Here is a 23,255-nt window from a genome sequence, read left to right on the forward strand (position 1 = left end):
TCACAAGGTCTTTGCTGATGTTCTGGGATTGATTTGCACTTTTCGCACCAAAGTACGTTCATCTCTAGGAGACAGAACACGTCTCCTTCCTGAGCGGTATGATGGCAGCGTGCTCCCATGGTGTTAATACTTGCACACTATTGTTTGTACAGATGAACATGGTACCTTCAGGCATTTGGAAATTGCTCCCAATAATGAACCAGACTTGTGGAGGTCTACAATGTTTTTCTGAGGTCTTGGCTGATTTCTTTTGATTTTCCCATGATATCAAGCAAAGAGGCACTGAGTTTGAAGGTAGTCCTTGAAATACATCCACAGGTACACCTCCAATTGACTCAAATGATGTCAATTAGCCTATCAGAAGCTTCTAAAGCCATGACATACTTTTCTGGAATTTTCCAAGCTGTTTAAAGGCACAGTCAACTTAGTGTATGTAAACTTCTGACCCACTGGAATTGTGATACAGTGAATTAATTATAAGCTAAATAATCTGCCTGTAAACAATTGTTGGAAAAATGACTTGTGTCATGCACAAAGTAGATGTCCTAACCAACTTGCCAAAACTATAGTTTGTTAACAAGAAATTTGTGGAGTGGTTGAAAAACTATTTTTAATGACTCCAACCTAAGTGTATGTAAACTTCTGACTTCAACTGTATATACGTTGTAATATTGGGATGCAAACTTAGAATTGAATACATTTAAACTCTATACCTGACATGGTACAGGTGTCTTCTTTTAAGCCCATAACCATGTGTGTGAGGTGTATACTTTTGTTTCAAAGTAGATTTGTTAACGACTACCAAGAAACACTGTGTGATCCTGATTTAGCCCATTGCAGTAAAAGGTTAAATGAAGTTTCCCAAATTAATATCCTTAATGATACAACTAATATGCACTCTTGAGGCCTGAGTTAGATGTTATACCATGTTGTAAAGGCCAGTTTGCTCTGAGGCTCTATCTGTGTGTTTGCAACAGTCACAAGTGGTATTTGTTCAGACCTCTGTTGACAGAAAGGTAAGTGCCACCATTTGGAAGACCACTTCTGGGGATGGTGCTAAAAGGCAACCAACTTCTGCACAAATGGGCAGAGCTCATTAGTCATTCTTCTGTGGCTTCAACACAAACCAGTGAAGGGTTGTCCCGACAAAAAAAAACTTGGTCGACCTAGAGTCATCTGTTTAATAAAATCAACTATATGTATGCTACTGGGCTTGTCTGATGCTTTAAGCATACAGTGATTAAATAATTAAGACACACAAATGACTCAATATGGAACCAGAAATCAAGATAGCCTAACCAGAAGAAGATAAAAACAGTTCCTGACCCTCCTCCTCCCGCTGCTGCTGGCCTTCACATATTCTGCTGTTATGCTCCTGTATTTGCCGGTAGATAATAGGCCACTGTATCTACCGATCTGCGTGCCAGTTATGATTTTGCAACAGTATGCAAATGTTTGTGGAACAGCTTCATTTAATTTACAATAAAGTATTTTTATCTCAAAATCCTTATCATGTGGTTAATCAAAATTCTAAAAGAAACGTATATTGCCATTAGCAACTATGTAAAAATAGCCTACATAAAGCTAACAAATAAAAACATTGCTGCCTGTAAGTAGAAAATATCCTGATAAAAATAAATAGACTATAAATCACATTGGCTATGCATGGCCTGTCTGCAAGGAACTTGAGGAACTATTGTCATTCTCAATGTATGTAAAAACAGACGTTCTTTTCTTGCTGTTTGAGATGAAGAAAAGAAGCTCCACAGTGGTGGTGAGTTAAGATAATCAGAAATAGTATCAGATCCTCAAATGGCAGTTGTGTGAAGTATCTATTTTACTGGGTAACATTCACTTTTACTTTTATTTTCTATTAAGGTATCTTTACTTTTACTCATGAATGACAATTGAGTACTTTTTCCACCACTGCCAAACGGGCACATTTATAGGCCTACATCTGCCTGGTAGTCTAGGCCTACTTCTATGTATAAATCAGGTGCGTGTCCTTACTCAACATTGATAGGAGCACTACAAACAAAATACAATGAATAAATTGACAACTCGTAAATGGAATGAAATAAACCAAAACGTGTTCCTCACAAGTGTAGCCTAGGTTGTGCAGTCTGCAAATAACGTGTCCACTCTGACAATGAGAACGGTAAAAGACTGTAATAGTAATATATTGAAAGCATTAACATAAATTACCTTAACCAAACAAACATTGTAGATTAGAAATTATGGTAATTAATGGTAAATGTACTACTGGTGATACTGGTGTGCCATCTCCGTGGCCTCCACAATGGATTAGTCCACTCAGACAGGAATGAATCAGACAGGTGTCTCAGGTGCCATAGAAATATATATATATATATATATATATATATATTTGTGACTGCTCGACTAAAAATATCTTGGTCGACCAACAACCTATCGACCAAACAATCGACCAGTTGACTAAATGGGGTCAGCCCTACAGTGAAGTTGCACTCAAATAGTCAGCAAAGATAGACCTAGAAACAGCCCAGAATCTCTGTAACAAACAACTACCTACTGTATTTTCAAGGAAGGTACATTTCAAAATAGTAGATGAATATAGGAGATGAATAGTAGCACACAAAATATAAAATGTTCAAATGATATGCTGTCTGAGAAAGTTGATTTAAAAAAACACAAATATTATAGACTCTGTTTATAATGCAGTACAGAAAATAGCCCATTTTATTCATGACCATTAAAACCACAGTTGTGGCAACATAAAAAAGATTTCCCTGATTACATTGTTAAATTACCCAAGAGAGTGACACATAACGTGCAAAATGCATGAAGATCTGAGTGAATGCCTGGACAGTAGCTGTGTTCTAATTTAATATGAAATAGCCACATCATCACCTCCCAAAGGGCTATTTGACCAAGAAGGACAGTGATGGAGTGCTGCATCAGATGATCTGGCCTCCACAATCACCCCACCCCAACCCAATTGAGATGGTGTGGGATGAGTTGGACCGCAGAGTGAAGGAAAAGCAGCCAAAAAGTGCTCAGCATAAGTGGGACCTCCTTCAAGACTGTTGGTAAAGCATTCCAGTTGAAGCTGGTTTAGAGAATGCCAAGAGTGTGCAAACCTGTCATCAAGGCAAAGGGTGGCTACTTTGAAGAATCTCAAATATAACAAATATTTTGATTTGTTTAACACTTTTTTGGTTAGTACATGATTCCATGTGTTATTTCATAGTTTTGATCTCTTCACTATTATTCTACAATGTAGAAAATAGTAAAAATAAAGAAAAACCCTTAAATGAGTAGGTGTGTCCAACCTTTTGACTGGTACTGTATATTATCAGCTTTTGCATTGGGAAATGACATGTTGTAAGTAGAGCTGGGAAATATCAGGGACATCACAATACGATATTATAACAATACTTATGTGTCAATTTGATATGTATTGCGATTCTCACGATTCTTACAATTCTATATGTATTGCAATTTGATTCTGTGGTTTTATTGCGATTCGATGTTCCAAATATGTCTGCTGCAGAAGGCCAAGAGGGAGCCATGAGAAAACAAGTTTTGATCAGTCATGGAAATAAAAATGCTAAAGACAAATTGGCTCCCTATTTAAAAAATAACACGGAGAGCAATCTATGAAGGAATAATAATGCAGTATGATGCAGGTACAGCCGACTAGAGCAAAAATAATATTGCGATGTTGACAAAACGATACGATATCTCGTCAAAAATAATATCTTCGAGATCTATCTGTATTTTTAATATCTGCACTTAACAGTCTTACCTCCATTCTGTTCTGAAACAAAAGCCCCTGCTCAGTGCTTGTTCACGAACCTGGGATGGAACAGGTTAATTCAATTATTGCTTCAACCGATGGCCTGAGGAACTACAGCAAGGAAGACCAACAAAGAAATGAGTCACTTTAACAGGATATTGTTCAAATAATCTAATAATTGACCAGGAGCCTTAAAGCAGACAGGCAGCTACGGCCTTTTGCCTTAAAAGTAAAGCTGCAAGATGTTAAAAAAAATACTTAGCCCATGGAATAGATTCAGAGTGAGTTGCAGTGTTGCAGTTTGTTTGAGAAGAGCTGATTGGGACTGAGAGCAAGAGCACTAGCCCACTACATGCATGTTGCATAAACACACTGAGAACAGAGGATCTGTTACAGCAGCAGATTTACCCTCCTCTTCTCCATCCCCATCTAAAATATCACACCTTCATTCACCAATGATGCTTCCATTACTTTCTTCTATTTCTACCTGTTCAGAGATAAAGTATTTTGGTCCAGCTTTGTAGATATTAAAGGGTATTAAGTGTGATCAATCTTCAATCTCAACTTTCACCCAAGTGTACACATATTTAGCAGATGTTATTGCGGGTGTAGCGAAGTGCAGTAAACAATTCTACCACAGGAAACTGAACTCAACAACATGTAACTTCAAATTATGGTCTGATGGGTTCTGTTTTATAACGGACCACCCAAAATAGGTAAAGACAATACTTTATTCCCCTGGTTTCATTTCACCATGTTTTGCCAGTAAGTGTATAAATGATTAATAACGGCCACAAAACTGTCTTTTACTTGTTTGTGCATGTAGCTCCAATTACTTCACTGTCAAGCCTAAAAAAAAGGGTTCCAAAAGGGTTATTCGGCTGTCCCCATAGGGTAACCCTTTTTGGTTGCAGGTATAACCCTTTTTGGTTCTAGGTAGAACCCTTTTGGGTATCCATATAGAACTCTATATTGAAAGGGTTGTACATGGAACCAAAAAGGGTTCTGCCTGGCACCAAAAGGGTTCTACTGGAACTCAAAAGGGTTCTACTGGAACTCAAAAGGGTACTACTGGAACTTTAAAGGGTTCTATGGGGACTGCCGAATAACCCTTTTAGGTTCTAGATAGCACCTTTTTTTCTAAGAGTGTAGGGTAAAATATGCCTGATTGTTTTTTTGTTTGGTTGCACTATTGGTTGTACTATTGGTTGCACTACTATGATACAAAGCAGGCTGCACTATAATATGTGGGCCAGACAGCTTGCGCCCTGGCGTCTGCCATCCAGCACATGTTGATTTTATCCACAAACACCAGACGCAATCAGGACAACCAGGTTGAAATGCCAACTATATTAGCTAGCTATCTTGCTGTTGCTCGCTAATTTGTCCTGGGATATAAACATTGGGTTGTTATTTTACCTGAAATGCACAAGGTCCTCTACTCTGACAATTAATCCACAGATAAAAGGGTAAACCAAGTTAGTTTCTCGTCATCTCTCCTCCTTCAGGCTTCTTCTTCTTTGGACTTTATATGGCGGTTGGCAACCAACTTTAAGGTGCATTACCACTACCAACTGGACTGGAGTGTGGACCTCAGTTCACCTTTCAATCACCCATGTGGGCATATGCTCCTAAAAAACAATGAGGAGGCAGAGGCGTGATTCGCAGCGTGTCAATCCTCACAAATCAAACCAAGTTCTATTTTAGCGACTGGCTACGCAGATGCTCGTTGACGCGCGCAAGCAGTGTGGGTGCAGTGACTGAAGAACATGTATGTGTAAATATATATATCGCTCGGACACGCGAGGCGAGCAGTGTAGTCAGCATGTAAGGCATCACCTCTAATATATGGAAGTATACTGAACAAAAGTATGAACACAACATGCAACAGTTTACATAAGGAAATACAGATATGCATCTGTTAGACACAAATACCGTAAAAAAAGTAGGGGTGTGGATCAGAAAACCAGTCAGTATCTGGTGTGACCACCATTTGTCTCGTGCAAAGCGACACATCTCCTTCGCATAGAGTTGATCAGGCTGTTTATTGTGGCCTGTGGAATGTTGTCCCACTACTCTTCAATGGCTGTGAGAAGTTGCTGGATATTGGCGAGAACTGGAACACGCTGTCGTACACGTCGATCCAGAGCATCCCAATCCCCATGCTCAATGGGTGACATGTCTGGTGACATGTCAGGCCATGGAAGAACTGGGACATTTTCAGCATCCAGGAATTGTGTAACAGATCATTGCGACATGTGCATTATAATGCTGAAACATGAGGTGATGGCAGTGGATAAATGGCACAACAATGGACCTCAGGATCGCGTCACAGTATCTCTGTGCATTCAAATTGTCATCGATTGTGTTCTTTGTCCATAGCTTATGCCTGCCCATACCATAACCCAACCACTGCCACAGGGCACTTTGTTCACAACATTGACATCAGCAAACGACTCATCCACACGACGCCATTCACGTGTTGTTGTTGTGAGGCCGGTTGGACGTACTGCCAAATTCCCTAAAACGACGTTGGGAGGCAGCGTATGGTAGAGAAATTAACATTTAATGATTTGGCAACAGCTCTGGTGGACATTCCTGCAGTCAGCATGCCAATTGCACGCTCCATCAAAACTTGAGACATCTGTGGCATTGTGTTGTGTGACAAAACTAGTGTGGCTTTTTATTGTCCCCAGCACAAGGTGCACCTGTGTAATGATAATGCTATTTAATCAGCTTCTTGATATGCCACATCTCTCAGTTGGATAGATTATCTTGGCAAAGGAGAAATGGTCACTAACAGAGACATAAACAAATTTGTGCACAAAATTTGAGAAATACGTTTTTTGTGCATATGTAAGATTTCTGGTATATTTTATTTCAGCTCATGAAACATGAGACCAACACTTTACATCTTGCATTTATATTTTTGTTCAGTGTGATTCACCAGACTCACCTCCCTGTTTTAGGGTATAAACTCCAGAGTGGCACAGCGGTCTAAGGCACTGCATCTCAGTGGTGTCACTACAGACACCCTGGTTCGAATGCAGGCTGTATCACAACCGGCTGTGATTGAGAGTCCCATAGGGCGGCGCACAATTGGCACAGCGTCGTCTGGGTTTGGCCAGTGTAGGCTGTCATTAACTGACTTGCCTAGTTAAATATATATATTTTTTTTTTATAAAAACTATTCCAAAAATGTCCCTTCAACCTGTTGACTCTATGTCCCTCTGTCAGAATAAATACTGTTTCCCTATACTGAAACTCATATTGCCACAATGCTCCAAAAGACATCACGCACTACACTTACTATATTATAGCTGGAGTACTAGTTCTATTAGGCAACACTTTTATCACAATCTCAACCAAATACTGTATGTCAACTTCAATCTGTACTGGAGACTGTATAGGCAAACACTGGTCTATCTCTTCGAGAGTCAGAGAAGGTGAAACTGTGACTGGGAGTGCCTGCAGTGCTTCAACAATTTGGGCTACTCAGTCCATCTGAAAGATTTACAGCTGGGCATACAGGATGCAGATGACCTGGGACTAGCGTTTGTAACTTTGTATGGATCCATTCTGTCAACTGTGTTCGTATGTCAATTATAAACAAGCCCTAAATTGTGATTTGGTGTGATTGCTTCGTATCGTTTGACCAAATGGTGATTGACTGGCTGTATCTTTCGAGTCGTGTCAAATATTTTGTAATAATCTGTTCTCGTTTCAGAGTGAATGGCTGATTTACCATTTGAATGTAACGTAGGAAAGTTTGACAGTCTGAGATATAACAAAGACACAGAACATGCCTATAATGTCAACCGTAAATGTTAACAGGCTATTAAAATTACGTAGCGAGAAACCTGAAAGACAACATTCTATTTTTTGGCCAAACCCTTTGAATGACACTGAATGTGCTGTAGCATTGTTGTGTACACCTGTTTACACGATTGTTAAGAAAGAACAACAATAATAAATCCTAAGTAAAGCATCGCACAGATTTTTGTAAAACAGGAAAAGTCTGTTTACCCAATCTTAACCAACAGTACACCATGAACATGTGATGCTTGAAGAGGTATTTATACAGTCATACAATTAGAATTATAAACCATTTCCATGCATTGAAAATCCTAATATAAGGATTTCCAGTGAAATATCACTGGTCCCTGTGGAAGAGATGAAGAAATATCCACAACTCTAAAATACAAACCCCTTACTTAAACATTATTTACCCATACAACAGAAAGGATGGTTGAAAGAAACTGTTGGAAAGAATACGTTTTTCTTGAAATACCGTCAGTAGGCTACCGCGAAATGTTTTGATTAGAAATCTGCACTGATTTGGCTGTCCAAACTGTTATTAAAGTGAGATGATGATGCATCTAATTGTCATGTAGCATACATGTATGGAGCATTGACACAGCGGTAATAGGGTTTTTACCTGAGACTCTAAACTATTGGATGATATAATTTCACAAGTATTAATAAAAATACTACTGTCCATTTGTCAGACTGTTTAGACTGTGGAGTAGTGTCTTGAAACAACATGTAACATACTAGAATCCTTCTCATCAAAGTCAGTAAGGGATACGCATAAATGAATAATGCATCATTCATTAAGGCACATCCAATTACAAATGAATACTAAATAAAAAATTCAAACAGACGTTTAATGTGTTTTGGACAAGAATAGAAAATACTTTCCATGTGTCCTAAGTAAATCTGAAAGTTTGTAGACAACAGTGCGTGTAGTGGGTGTTCTGGTGTGTGTCCTAAAGTTATGATGTGTTATGATATGATTGCTATATTTAGTCTCTGTTGTATATTTAAATATATGATTAACATGCATAAATAACCATGTCAAAATGTAGCAAGATCAGCAGTATATATGTGTTGCGTCGAAACTGAGATTAGTTTTGTCAGTGTTTCCATTTTTTCCAGAAAAAAAAACTGTAAACCTGTATTGAACACATAACATAATAGATTACTGTAATAAGATGAAGAATACGATGAAATAAATGTGTATTCTTGACCTAGGCCTTGTAGCGCGTATGTTTTTGGTTAATTGACACAATATGTTTTTGGTTACTGAAATGTCAACTTCTAAAGATGCAACAGCAGCTAGCAATATGCATTGGTTGGGGGGCTCGTATAAGGCCTCTTCTCTTCGACACAATGTTACCAAATTGGGTGATTCACTTACCTATGGGGTGCAGTAAAACAGCGCGTAAAATATCGAGTTATGTATTCCTCCAATTTGCCTTTTTCTGTCTGTCAATCCTCGGGTATGTAAAGACTTGATTCTTATGGAGAACAAGTTAGGAGGAAAGTGATCAGGATCCAAGCAGCTGTATGAAAAAGAAAGGAAACATGCTTGTTGTCCCATAGTTATGACAAAGAAAGCATTAGCCTACTAACGTCTTATGATTGTCAATGAGTAGAGTCAATAAAGTTAAATCTTAGCAAAGATGTCCTGCACACAAAAAAAGTCACACACAATTTATATAGCCGATCAATCCGTTATTTTCTTCCTTCCCAAAGGCAAGGAGTTCCATGGAAAAATGCAAAAAATGACAATGATCTGAAAACTTCACCATGAGAGCATGAAAACTTCACCGAAAGCTCTTAAACAAAGGGAACAAATTCATGCTTACTCACCTTTTTTTGGAAGTCACCCCTCCTGACAAAAGCGAAGATAACTTACTTATTTTTATACTATATATTTTTTTGGCGCCTTATAGTTTTCAGTAATATTTCTCCTGGTTTGACAGTGTAAGTGGAATGTTAAGTATGACTTTGGTATGAAATCAATGAACGCACTACACTGGAAAACGAAGAAAAAACGTTCAAGGAGGAGCCATTGGGTACCGTCAATCAAAATACTTGGGGGCAGTGCCTCCACTCAAATCTCCACCCCCATGACTTTTACTGCAGGATATTCCAGAGAAGTCTTTATCAATTTATAATTATTCTTTGAAGTTGCCTTTTGTTCTCTGGCCGTGCCACATAAAATGACAACATGAACTATGCAGTAACATGTTTATAGTATCAGTAAATATCACATGACTTGTTTTGCTCAATGTGAAAATGTCTATGTCTATTATTAGACTACTTTGCTACAAAGCCGGTGGAATAGATAATGCATACAAAATGAAGTGTTATATGAGACCTGTAGGCTACAATTAATAAAGTAAGAATAATTACAACAACAATATTAATTATTAACACAACAACAATAATAATGTAATTGTTAACATTTAGTCTAAACAAACATTCAACTTAATCCTTATTATTATTATTATATTACTGTTTGTTTCCTGCCGAGGAATTTACAAATTCCACTGAAGTAAGGTCGAATATAGGTCGAAAATGTCATTATGCATGTCAAGAGTGTCAAACTCCATGATGTAAACCCTTTCAGGTTCGAAATGTTTTAGAAGCTTTCATTTGAACATGTATACCTATTCACATCTGACAATAGAATAGCTCCCTCTGTTGGTAAAAAATAATGATTTCGATTGTTGGCATTGGAATTCGGCCTACGTTGCTAATAGGATTGGTTGCTGCTGAAAATGTTTTTTTTTTTTAAGTAGCGTTCCTCTAGAGAATTACAGACGACAAAAGAAAACGTGTGGGTAAAACAACAGCGTCATAGTCATAACTCGCGCTGTTAACTAAACATGGACACTTCAAGAAGACAACTTTCTGTGAAGTCAACTCTGAGGAAGTGTGCACATAATTGTCCAAAAACCTTGTCTGTGATTAGCTTCATTGCCTCTGCGAGTTTGGACAACTGCCGGAGCAGGTTCGGGCAGAGAGCACACCTTCCACTAGCTCTCAGGATCCTCAGCTGTCAGCCCAAACAGGTTTTTCCTCCTAAAATCAAGTTTCTTCTCTTACCCCACATTTTGTAAGGTAACAACATCTACAAAACAGTACGACTGTCTCAGAAAACTAGAAAACGAACAACTGATTCATTTGAAACCAGTGTTCTGCTGCTGACTGCTGACATTGTGTCATAAAGCATTGTCATTCAAAAGCAAGATGTCGAATTAATGCAGGTTCCCAGGGAGCATTGAGTTGACAATTATCTATCAAGTTAACACTAATATAGTACTGTGTCAAATGCACAGTAAACTATACAGCATAATGTTGTGTGTTTACTGTATGCAAATACATTTATCCTGTAAGAATTCATTTTAAACATGTCATACTTTATTTGCAGATTAATTCATTATTGAGCATGTTATCTTCAAGCCTGCACTTTGACTTTCATTCAAGAGAAGTTCACAAGAGACTGAAATGCATTGTTTACCTTTGGAACATATATTAACTATCCTTATCAAAACAACAATGGTCCACATCAGTGCCTTATATTTGTCAATATATGTCAATATAAGGCTCTTGTCCACATGATTCATACAAAGACAGAATATAGCCGAAGAGAGAACATATAACTTAAAAAGGCAGGTATCAGAACAACAACAAAATTGTCACTTGAGTGGAATGAGAACAGGAAATGATTAGAGAAATACTTGTGACTGCCCACAGTCACATGGTACAAGCATATTGCCTTATACCTCTGTCTCATAACTGTTCACAATGAAACCTCTAATTTGTCAAATTAAGTCAATTTCATAATCTGGAAATACCACAAATAATGCATGGAAACAAATATAACCCTAAAAATAATAAGAAAAAGTAGGCCTAAATAAATATACTTTGACATGTTTTTAAATTAATTTTATATAAGTCCACGTAGACACAGTTTTGTGTTACCAATATTTTTAAAAATTTACCAATAGATTGATTTTTTACCGACACATTACTGGATTTGTATGCCAAATTAAACGAATATTGGACATGTACTATGCTATAAAAGCATTGATGTAGGTGGAAAATAGGCTTTCACTCTTCAGATGTCACTTTCATCCCCCAATTGGTCCACGTCCCACTAAACTGAAATGGTGTAATGCCAAAGCACCAAAGCTCCAGTGCTCAGACTTGCATGGTGCATCAGCATCCCCTCACGTCCTTCACTGCACTCAAGGATCTCCAATTGGTCAAAATAATCTGGTTCTCAGAAAAGCTCATGATTATCATTGCAATGAGACACAAACAAACAAAACAATCCCGAGGCAGTCCATGATATGAAATGCACTTGGACCCCCATTCCATCTAGGACTTCCGACCTTCCATGTACCTTGCACTGATGTTGAGTAATGGTGAAGAAAATTCTTCTTTCTGGTAGTTGGCATCTGTATGCCAATAACGAGTTGCAGCAGCTTGAGGAGGCACCAGAGCCTAAATGGTTCCCTCTTATTCACAGGTTATTTTGCCATCGAAGCTTGATAGAGCGATGGCAAAGGCCTGCACTGCACACATAGGGTAGCTATAGTCCAGAGTGAAGGCATCGTCTGCTACTCGTCCAAACTGCATCACAATATAGTCCACTAGAATAAGAAAATAAATAAAATATTTTAAACACACAAAAAACATTTAACATTTACATTCTTAACAGGAAAATGGCAAATTACATTTTGTGACTTTATTCAACCTTATTCAACTTGACTTTTGTTCACCTGTATTATTTATGATATGTACTAGAAATAAACAATATGTAAATAATGTAATGATTGCGGTTTGAGACTCTTCTCACAATCCTTGCTGTGGACGATCTGAAAGTTCTTGATGGAGGCCTGTGTGACCCTGCCGTTGAAGTTCAGCACATGGGACGCCGTCTCCTCATTCCACGTGGGGGTCTTGTTGTGGAGCTCGATTAGATTGTCCAATTTTCTATTCTGGAACTTCATCAATAAACCATCGTTGTCCTGAAGAAATAGCAACATTAGCTAAGTCGTTCCATGAAATTAAGTTCCATGAAATTAGTGCCTTTTAAAATTAGTGCCTTTTGCCTCCCATTTACATTTTAAGTAGAAATTTTGCACAAATATAGAATTTTAAAAGCCTGTTCTATTCAATGAAGTGTCCTTTAATTTAATATAGACCACAAAATTCAAACATTTTTAAAGCCTGAGTTATTTTGTTGCTTTTGTTGCTTTGTCATTTCTGAAGATGATTTATTTCATGTGATTAGTGATTTATTTACGTCTGTCCCCCATTTTAAGGTCAACCCTATTACGTGAACTGAGCTCCCATTTGAATATGGTGAAACTTCCTTTTTAAAAGTAACATTGAACATCTAAAAGTGAAATCATAGAGTAAAAACAGGTGAGCTGGTTGTACTCTTTTTGGACATTTTCTGGTGGAAAACTGAGCGGGTCGAACATAACACGTCAACACTGTTACCCATAGATAGACAGGCTAGAATGTAAAAATAAATCATAATTGTGAAGTTTACATTCAATTACCACTTCCTTTTGTACACAACAAGCTTCCATTCTCCATGGCACAAGGGGATTTATGGATGATTTAAGTTGATATAATCAACCCTGTTACAGTCAACCAGGTTACGGTCAACCCTGTTTCGATCAAACCTGTTTCGATCAACCCTGTTACTTTGTTTAGCACTTATTACTAAGCACTTACTATAGTCACATTTTTATTTAACATCTCGAAATAGGAAAATATCTATTTTATGAAGTTGAACATGTGGTCTTTATGACAGAATGTTAAAATTAGGTGACATCAAGTAATTGTTTTACCGAGTTACACATCTCAAAAGGCACCAAATTGGTGGAACGACCCAGCTGGTCACAATAACAATATGGATAATGAGGAATAATGTGATAAAATCATCAGATATACTGTACCATACTGTATGTAGCTTACACAGCATGTAATGTCCTACAAAGATGAAATCATGATGAACAGTACTGCTGTTCCGTCCTCATCCATAACTCTGACAGAGTGGCATCTGTATAACAACGGTTTGCTTACACTGCGAGGTCGGATGGGTACTCGTTCACTGTCCTTGCCCATCCCTGGGATGATAACGGTCAACCTTCTGGGACCCTTCATTCCCAAGACATTTGTTTCCTATACCCAAAGGTCAGAGAGATAAGCGGAATTAGGAATGACATTTTTAGGGAAATTGGATTCCATCATAGATCAATTTAAACTAAGATTTTGTAATAACAATCTAATAATGAACAGTCTATTAACTACATTGAACAAAAATATAAATGCAACATGTAAAGTGTTGGTCCCATGTTTCATGAGCTGAAATAAAAGATCCCAGAAATGTTCCATATGCACAAAAAAGCTTATCAGGGGGTGTGAACAAATTTGTTTACACCCCCTGTTACACCCCTGTTTCATTTAACAAGATAATCCATCCACCTGACAGGTGTGGCATTCCAAGAAGCTGATTAAACATCATGATCATTACACAGGTGCACCTTGTGATGGGGACAATAAATGGTCACTCTAAAATGTGCTGTTTTGTCACACAACACAGTTTTGAGGGAGCGTGCAATTGGAATGCTGGCTCATATTCACCAGAGGTGTTGCCAGATAATTTAATGTTCATTACATTACCATTAGCTGCCTCCAACATCGTTTTAGAGAATTTGGGAGTATGTCCAACCGCTGACCACGTGTATGGCGTTGTGTGGGCGAATAGTTTGCTGACATCAACATTGTGAACAGAGTGCCCCATGGTGGGGTTATGGTATGGGCAGACATAAGCTACAGACAACAAACACTATTGCATTTTATCGATGGCACAGAGATACCGTGACGAAATCTTTGAAATTGTTGCATATTGCATTTATATTTTTGCTCAGTATACTTATAGGCCCTTTACAAACTCTTTATAACCCATTTTACTACACCATAATAATTAGCAATTTATAAAATACTTATGAACCCTTTGAAAAAACCTTTATAAATGGTTCATTAATGTACACTTCAATGCCTTACGTAAATAATGGCTGCTAATTCTTGGCGAGCGTTGGACATGTCTGGTAGAGCTCTGTCTGGGTGCAGTGCATTATCAAACACTGTGAACTTCGTGCCCAAGTAGTTGGACCTATGGAGTGTAAAGAATCACTCCGTGAATTACACATGCTTAAAGAATCATTTCATGAATTACACAAGTTTATGAAATGCCTGATTACAGCTGCAATAAAACATGTTTTATGGAAATTCTTCAGTTTGAGCTATGAATGTAGGTTACAGCATACCTCAACTTTCCAATGAAATTTTCTCCACCCCGAGACAAGTCTGTGGGGTCTATGGAGATAAGGTAATTGGAGGTTGTGCTTTTCTTTCGTTTTCTCCCAGCCAGTAGAAAGACCTGTAAAAACACATAATTAATCCCCTGGACAATGATTCCTCAAATGCATATCATACTGTATCACAAGTCCACAACTTGGTTTTATGCGCGTTGGCTCCATCTCGGATTGGTTTCAAAATGAATCTCAAATCTCTAAAGCTGTGTGTGACAGTAAACCCCCTAAACCTGTCCTCTGAGAGTGCCTCACCTTCTTCTCATTGTCCAGGTGGAGATAGTATGTGGGGTATAGGCCTTTGTCCAAGCCCCTCTGGTCCCGGGTCACCTTGCATTTGACAGTCACCCCCTGCTGGGCTGGCTGCAGAACAAACTCCTCCAGGCTGTCAAACTCAATGTCCGGGGACGGAGGCCTCTCCTCCTGGATGTGGGACAGGAAAGAATATGGTTATAAGCTTATCAGCATCTTTAACCAATGTTCGTTTGGGGACCTTTTAGGTTAATTTATATGTAATACTTTATTAAAAGATTGCAGAATTGTATACCCCACCTGCCATCACTGTGGCAAGACTGAGACCTAGCTAACTAAACAGACTATGACCTAGCTAACTAAACAGACTATGACCTAGCTAACTAAACAGACTATGACCTAGCTAACTAAACAGACTATGACCTAGCTAACTAAACAGACTATGACCTAGCTAACTAAACAGACTATGACCTAGCTAACTAAACAGACTATGACCTAGCTAACTAAACAGACTATGACCTAGCTGACTAAACAGACTGACCTAGATAACTAAACAGACTATGACCTAGCTAACTAAACAGACTATGACCTAGCTAACTAAACAGACTATGACCTAGCTAACTAAACAGACTATGACCTAGATAACTAAACAGACTATGACCTAGCTGACTAAACAGACTATGACCTAGATGACTAAACAGACTATGACCTAGCTAACTAAACAGACTATGACCTAGATGACTAAACAGACTATGACCTAGCTAACTAAACAGACTATGACCAAGCTGACTAAACAGACTATGACCTAGCTAACTAAACAGACTATGACCTAGATAACTAAACAGACTATGACCTAGATAACTAAACAGACTATGACCTAGCTAACTAAACAGACTATGACCTAGCTAACTAAACAGACTATGACCTAGCTAACTAAACAGACTATGACCTAGCTAACTAAACAGACTATGACCTAGATAACTAAACAGACTATGACCTAGCTAACTAAACAGACTATGACCTAAGCTAACTAAACAGACTATGACCTAGATAACTAAACAGACTATGACCTAGATAACTAAACAGACTATGACCTAGATAACTAAACAGACTATGACCTAGCTAACTAAACAGACTATGACCTAGCTAACTAAACAGACTATGACCTAGCTAACTAAACAGACTATGACCTAGCTAACTAAACAGACTATGACCTAGTCTAACTAAACAGACTATGACCTAGCTGACTAAACAGACTGACCTAGATAACTAAACAGACTATGACCTAGCTAACTAAACAGACTATGACCTAGCTAACTAAACATACTATGACCTAGCTAACTAAACAGACTATGACCTAGCTAACTAAACAGACTATGACCTAGCTGACTAAACAGACTGACCTAGATAACTAAACAGACTATGACCTAGATAACTAAACAGACAAACCTTTTTCTTCTTCCCTTTTCCCTTTTTCTTTTTTCCTTTTTCTGCTTCGGAGTCAGAATCATCACTGTCTGATGCTTTGGCTGGTAGGAAATAGAACGTTGGGAAATATCAGACAACTTTATTTTACAGACCAGCAGGAATATGGTCAAACACCGGAGCTGTGTTTAATTATAACAGAAAACACTTGCCTTTCTTCTTCTTCTTCTTGTCCTTGTCTTTGTCCTTGTCCTTGTCCTTGTCCCCCCCTGCTGAGAACATGGATGCTGGGTTGGCGTTCTCCTTCTTCTTTGATTTTGACTTGCTGGACTTGGTTTCTGGTTCGCTGTCTTCACTATCTGATTTGGCTGCTGGTTTAAAATAATCCACTTCTAGTTATGATCGTATCACAGTGTACCTACAGTGCTTTACCAACAGTACTGTGACACTGCAGTATGTGCTCTTGCAAAAGGGGTGTGAGACTTCCGATGTTGGAGATGTTTAGACACAAATCATACATGATGATGGATTATTGATTCTCAACCACAAAGTTAATCATTATCCCTAGTTGCATCAGTTTAAAATGAGTACTTAAAGCTATAGTGTTGAGGCTTACTGTACCTTTCTTCTTGCTCTTGGAGTCTGACTTATCCTTATCTCCATTTACAGAGAACAGAGAAGCTGGTTCCTTTTTCTTGGTGTCTTTCTTTGATTTTTTGTCAGACTCTTTGTCATCTGAAAAAAGACGTGAGACGAAAATACTTCTATCAGTGATGCTATTTAGTTTATATGTTTTGCACTGTCTTGTTGTGTAATCTGCAACAGCTTGTTAGGTGATGACAGCATAAGGCTGTGGCCTTCCGCCTCGTGTGCAGGACTAGTGTTTCCTTTCACTCAACATTACAATTCAATCTCCTACCTAATCCTCTTAAAACAGGTCTTATTCTTGTTGTCTACTAACTCCTTTAAGAAAATTGCTTTCCTATACATCTGTCCACCTTTAGCTTTGGATTTCTTCTCTTTGCCATCTTTGCCATCTTTTTCAGAAGCTTCCTTTGTGGTCTTTTTCTTTGTCTTCTTTTGTGGAGTCTCTTCCTCATCATCATCGTCGTCATCTTCTGTATCTGAACCTTGGGCAGAAAAGAAGAGTACATTTCATTGGGTTTTACAGAAGTTTTGATGCTATAACATGCAGTTCACCTTGGGCATAATACCAGTTATGTTTCTGACTGCTCACCTTTCTTTTTCTTTGGCACACTTTTTGTTTTCTTCTTTGGCTCGTCTTTCTCTTTTTCTATCCCTTTCCCTTTCTCTTTTTCTTTTTCAGTTTTTTCTTCATCTGCTTTCTTTTTCTTTACCTTTTTTCCATCTATTTGACAAACATAATGAAAAGAAACATCGTTAAGAAGATTGAGAGAGGGATGACCTCCAAAGAAATGTAATGTTTTGATATATTTATTCATTACATTTTTAAGCCGCTCACTCTATCTCAGATAAAAATGATTTGTTTAAGAAACAACATTTTGGCAGCAAGTTCACTTCGCCTGGGTCTGTTTGCTGGCAAAATACTGGTGATCTTTTACACAATAATTTCCATATATCTCTTTGGAAGATATCTCATCTGAACTGTCCGTACTTTGAACTGCAGGACTCTCCTCTCCAGACAGGTCATCGCTCTTCTTGCTCTTGGGCTTTTTGGGCTTTGCGTCGGCACCATTGGTGGCTGAGCTCGCTGTCTCTGCCTTCTTCTTCTTTGGCTTCTATAAAGCATTATCTATAGGAAGAAGAGTCAGGTATGAGACGAGGAGAGGAAAGAGAGGGTCAGACACCAGAGACAGATGACAAAGATATGAAGTAAGGAGAAAATCCTAATTTCAGATCTACATTGCCTTCAGAAAGTGTTGACTTACCCCTTGACTTATTCCACATTTTGTTGTGTTACAGACTGAATTTAAAATTTCACAACCATCTATACACAATACCCCATAATGAAATAGTGAAAACATGTTTTTAGAAAATGAAGCACATTTATTGAAAAGGAAAAACAGTAATATCTAATTTACATAAATATTCACACCCATTAGTCAATACTTTGTAGGAGAACCTTTGGCAGTGATTACAGCTGTGAGTCTTTCTGGGTTAGCCCTTGATTTTCCAACATTTGCACATGATAATTATCAAAGTTCTTCAATCTCTGTCAAATTGGTTAAACGGTGAATTCATTTCCCAGTGTCTGGTGGAAAGCAGACTGAACAGGTTTTCCTCTAGGAGTTTTCCTGTACTTAGCTCCATTCCGGGTTATTTTTTATCCTGAAAAACTCCCTTGTCCTTCACGATTACAAACATACCCATACCATGATGCAGCCACCACTATGCTTGAAAATATGGAGAATGGTACTCAGTAATGTGCTGTATTGGATTTGCCCCAACATAACACATTGTATTCAGGAGAAAAAGTGAATTGCTTTGCCACATTTTTTGGAGTATTTCATTAGTGCCTTGTTGCAAACAGAATGCATGTTTTGGAATATTTGTATTCTCTACAGGCTTCCTTCTTATCACTCTGTCAATTAGGTCAGTATTGTGGAATAACTACAATATTTTTAATCATCCTATCACAACCATTAAACTCTGTAACTACCTTTTGCATGAAGCATGCATTTATGTCAATGGGCACTGGTGTAAAGTATTTAAGTAAAAATAAAGTACTAAAATGCTTAAGTAGTTTTGGAGGTATCTGTACTTTATCTGTACTTTTACTTCACTACATTACTCAAGAAAAGAATATACTTTTTACTCCATACATTTTCCCTGACATCCAAAAGTTATTGTTACATTTTGAATGCTTATTAGCAGGACAGAAAAATTGTCCAATTCAAGAGAACATCCCTGGTCATCCCTACTACCTTTGATGTGGCAGACTCACTAAACACACATGCTTTGTTTGTAAATTATGCTGACTGTTGGAGTGTGCCCCTGGCTATCCGTAAAATAAAAAAAATAAAAATAAAATGGTGTCCGTGATTTATTTCGAATTCATTGCACACTTAACCAGCATGGCTACCACAGCATTCTGGAGCGATACGCCATCCCATCTGGTTTGCGCTTAGTGGGACTATTATTTGTTTTTCAGCAGGACAATGACTCAACACACCTCCAGGCTGTGTAAGGGCTATTTGACCAAGAAGGAGAGTGATGGAGTGCTGCATCAGATTACCTGGCCTCCACAATCACCTGACTTCAACCCAATTGAGATGGTCTGAGATGAGTTGTACCGCAGAGTGAAGGAAAAGCAGTCAACAAGTGCTCAGCATGTGTGGAAATTACTTCAAAACTGTTGGAAAGGCATTCCAGGTGAAGCTGGTTTAGAGAATGTCAAGAGTGTGCAAAGCTGTCGTCAAGGCAAAGGGTGGCTACTTTGAAGAAACTCAAATTCCATAGTTTTGATGTTTTCACTATTATTCTACAATGTAGAAAATAGTAAATATTTTATTTTTTTAATTGAATGGGTAGGTGTGTCCAAACTTTTGACTGGTACTGTATATTGGTCGATTTCTTTTGTAAAATTAACCAACAACCTATCTACCTTTGATAAGCATCTAGCTGGTGGCTTGCTAGTTAGTTAGCTCCCATGCCAATTTCAAGTCTTTCTAAACTAATATCTGACCAACTCAGAAATATGATGAAAGTTAACTGGCGAGCGCATCATGCTTTCTGACATTATGTTAGCTAGCTGTCCCCAGTTAGATTATGTGTTTTCACTTATTGCATATGCATGTACTTTTTTCCCATCACTGGAAATGTGTGCTTAGGAGCATGAGGATTTTAGTGACTTACCATTCAAAAGACAGTGGAATATGCAAGCAGAAAGGTATGGAGACAGAAACAAGTCAAACACTGTACATTTCAAATCACACTACTACAAATACAGTACACTTGATTATCCAAAAATGCATATTTTCAAGACATTCTCTTAAAACTGATTTGCTTTCAAAAAGGAAATAGTAATCAATCCATTAATATCTTCATTTGGAACTGATAATAATCATTAGAATATTCTAGTTAATCTATTTTATGTAACCTGTCCTAATGACACAGTGACCTAACAAACTGGTCAGGACTGAGAAAATCACAGTCAGCTGCCTCAGTCACGTGAACATGTTGTGTCACATCCAGTGCTACAGAGATTAAGTAGTTGTATATTAGTTGTAGTAATAGTGTTTTAGAGATTTACATATCAACTGCACAAGGCTGCTCCGGGAAAATAAGTATAGAAAGTAATGGCTCTGGACTTTTAAATCAATGCAAATGTAATTGAAATTAGGCAGATGTTTTACTTGCATTCTTAAAAACACTCTTGTGCAGTTGGAAGTGGGGCGGCAGTGTAGCCTAGTGGTTAGAGCATTGGACTAGTAACGGAAAGGTCCGAGCTGACAAGGTACAAAATCTGTCGTTCTGCCCTTGAACAGGCAGTTAACCCACTGTTCCTAGGCCGTCATTGAAAATAAGAATTTGTTCTTAACTGACTTGCCTAGTAAAATAAAGGTAAAAAAAAAAAAGTGCACTGGACAATCCAACTCTATTCAAACACAAGCACATACAGCTTCTCTCCCAATTAGTCCCATTTCCCACAGTAACCAAACAGTTGTCCACTATATGAGCCTTGATCTGGAATTATGTCAACCAACCTCCCAGAAATCCCTTTCAACACAACACACCACAAAACAACACAGCACAACCCAGCATCCCAAGACACAGAGAATAAGGATGTCATCCACTGTGATCCTGCTGGTCATTTGAACACTGACTGACGGGGTGCAGTGATGGATGTCCACAGTAATCCGATTAAGATGTGGCTCTATTTCTGTCCTCACCTTAGACAAGCTGTCAGTTGAGTAATGGCAGCCTACAGGCAAAGTCGTCAGGCAATTGTGAGGGGGGAACTGATGACCGAATTCAAAATCATTGCATCAACTGCATCAATATGTTTAAGGAAACAATATTTTTCATATTTTTGTATCCTTCAGATAGGTAAATCCTTCCCCCTCAGTTTTAATGGACATGAGGCCTCTGACAGTGCGGCAGAGAAGGAAGAGGCAAATGATCCACTCTCATCTTACCACCTGTGGGTTTTTCACCATGACGTGATAGCCAATGACAACCACAGTCCATTAACAACACTCTTTCTGAAATAAATCTGGGTACTATGTCCATAAAATAGGAGGAGAGACATGATTGGTTTCATGAATGACAGACAACATAGAACCCCCTCCCAAGTCTTTCCCACACTACAGCACATTTATCCCAGAACCTCCACACAACTAGGTGGCTAATTCTACATAACCAGCACTACTATGCACACCAGTCCAGGCTGGGGGAAATCAACTACAACTGTACAACTGTAACAATACCTAGTTACATAACCTTGCCTGGTTAAGTAAAGGTTAAATAGAAAATAACTGTAACAATACCACAGCAGCATTCTGTTGTAATAATCTGATTACTGGTCAACTGGTCTTCTATCCAGTGAATTGTCTAACGATCTAGAGGGAATAACTTTAAGTCATTCATCTGTATTCATCTAAACACCATGACGGTGTATCTGAATCAAAATGTTACATAAAGAAATGCTCTAAGTTCATCACCATTATTCCCTCTCTCACATCCTTTCAACAACAAAAACTCTTCAAAACACAGTTTCTATAACGTTACCTTCTCTGCAGACATGGTGTGGCCAGTGACTTCGGCTCTAATAAACTACAAACTCCTCTTTACCGAAAACGTTCTTAGTAAAAAGAAAGACAAAATGAGGCAATTCAACACAATGGAGGTTAATTAAGAGAGTGAGGAGCCTTGAACTGAATGGTTCACCATCAGCAGAAAGTTGCTAATAGGATTTATGTGTAAAGCCATCTGTTCTTCAGAGACAGAGACACGTCAACAGGACGAACCAACATGGCGTGGGACTAGGGGTAAGAAGTATGTTATGAGTACACAGAGGACAAGCACAGGTCCACTATATATATCTTGACAACCCCCTCCTGGATGTAATGGTCGATGTGACTCACAACCAACCAACTTTGTCTCAGACACAACAATTTATTCTCACATGACCAAAAAAAGTGGCGCAAATAGACATGTAGATGAACAGCTAGTGTCTTAACAATGGACAAAAAAGGCACACCCAGCTACCTAGATGTGGTTTTTGTTATGGTGGACTTTTACCTTCTGTGGAGAGGACTCATCTTGAGACCAGTGGAATACATTTTGAAATAGCATGACACTTTTTAATAGTTATTTTACTCAGACACTCGTTCTGGCAAGACAGAAATTACATTGTGTTGAATAGAGCTGACAGTATTTATTATTCTTCATGATAGAGTGTGATGTCTGTTCTACAAAGTATATCTATAGAATTGCTCTCTCCAGAACACATCCCAGCAGAGGTTGGTTTGTGCCATTATTATTATTGGTGTGCCCAACCCATCACCGGGGCACACTGCCTGCCCTCCAGGACACCTACAGCACCCGGTGGCCAAAAATATCATCAAGGACATCAACCACCCAAGCCACGGCCTGTTCAACCCGCTATCATCCAGAAAGCGAGGTCA

The 23,255-nt window shown here is 38.4% G+C and overlaps 2 protein-coding genes across 8 annotated transcripts in view; both read right to left on the reverse strand.

Annotated features, from left to right (window-relative positions):
• LOC109899179 (transcriptional enhancer factor TEF-5) overlaps positions 1-9,590 on the reverse strand; it is a 79,368-nt gene extending 69,778 nt beyond the window's left edge. For 3 of the 6 annotated variants that reach the window (XM_031832551.1, XM_031832672.1, XM_031832486.1), the window contains exons 1-2: positions 9,434-9,589; positions 8,979-9,123 (exon numbers count right to left, since the gene is read on the reverse strand). The gene's annotated coding sequence lies outside the window, so the exon portion shown is untranslated. Of the gene's footprint in view, positions 1-8,978; positions 9,124-9,433 lie in introns of all 6 variants that reach the window. The other 3 variants (XM_031832737.1, XM_031832607.1, XM_031832748.1) reach the window with 2 other exon arrangements.
• A 1,378-nt stretch (positions 9,591-10,968) lies between these two features.
• Positions 10,969-22,536, reverse strand: LOC109878478 (TUB like protein 1). 2 transcript variants are annotated; one of them, XM_031832775.1, is made up of 13 exons: positions 22,357-22,536; positions 18,281-18,404; positions 17,882-18,013; positions 17,643-17,774; positions 17,266-17,379; positions 16,857-17,015; positions 16,669-16,748; positions 15,223-15,390; positions 14,923-15,035; positions 14,660-14,768; positions 13,676-13,774; positions 12,435-12,606; positions 10,969-12,228 (listed from the first exon to the last, which is right to left on the reverse strand). In XM_031832775.1, exons 1-13 carry the CDS (start codon positions 22,369-22,371, stop codon positions 12,095-12,097), a joined length of 1,551 nt encoding a protein of 516 aa, XP_031688635.1. In that variant the 5' UTR covers positions 22,372-22,536; the 3' UTR covers positions 10,969-12,094. The 2 variants fall into 2 exon arrangements, with proteins under 2 accessions (XP_031688635.1, XP_031688646.1); XM_031832786.1 differs by having other exon boundaries at positions 16,857-17,012; positions 22,357-22,519.
• Between the last annotated feature and the right edge of the window lie 719 nt (positions 22,537-23,255).

This window comes from Oncorhynchus kisutch, linkage group LG1 (genome assembly GCF_002021735.2).
Source record: "Oncorhynchus kisutch isolate 150728-3 linkage group LG1, Okis_V2, whole genome shotgun sequence".
Taxonomy (NCBI): Eukaryota; Metazoa; Chordata; class Actinopteri; order Salmoniformes; family Salmonidae; genus Oncorhynchus; species Oncorhynchus kisutch.

Coding starts and splice junctions, on each gene's coding strand:
- LOC109878478 (XM_031832775.1), bottom strand. Junction 15,391..16,668: donor GAAAAGGGAAGAAGAAAAAG/GTTTGTCTGTTT, acceptor TCCCACATCCAG/GAGGAGAGGCCTCCGTCCCC. Junction 13,775..14,659: donor AATTAGCAGCCATTATTTAC/GTAAGGCATTGA, acceptor CTTTGGGTATAG/GAAACAAATGTCTTGGGAAT.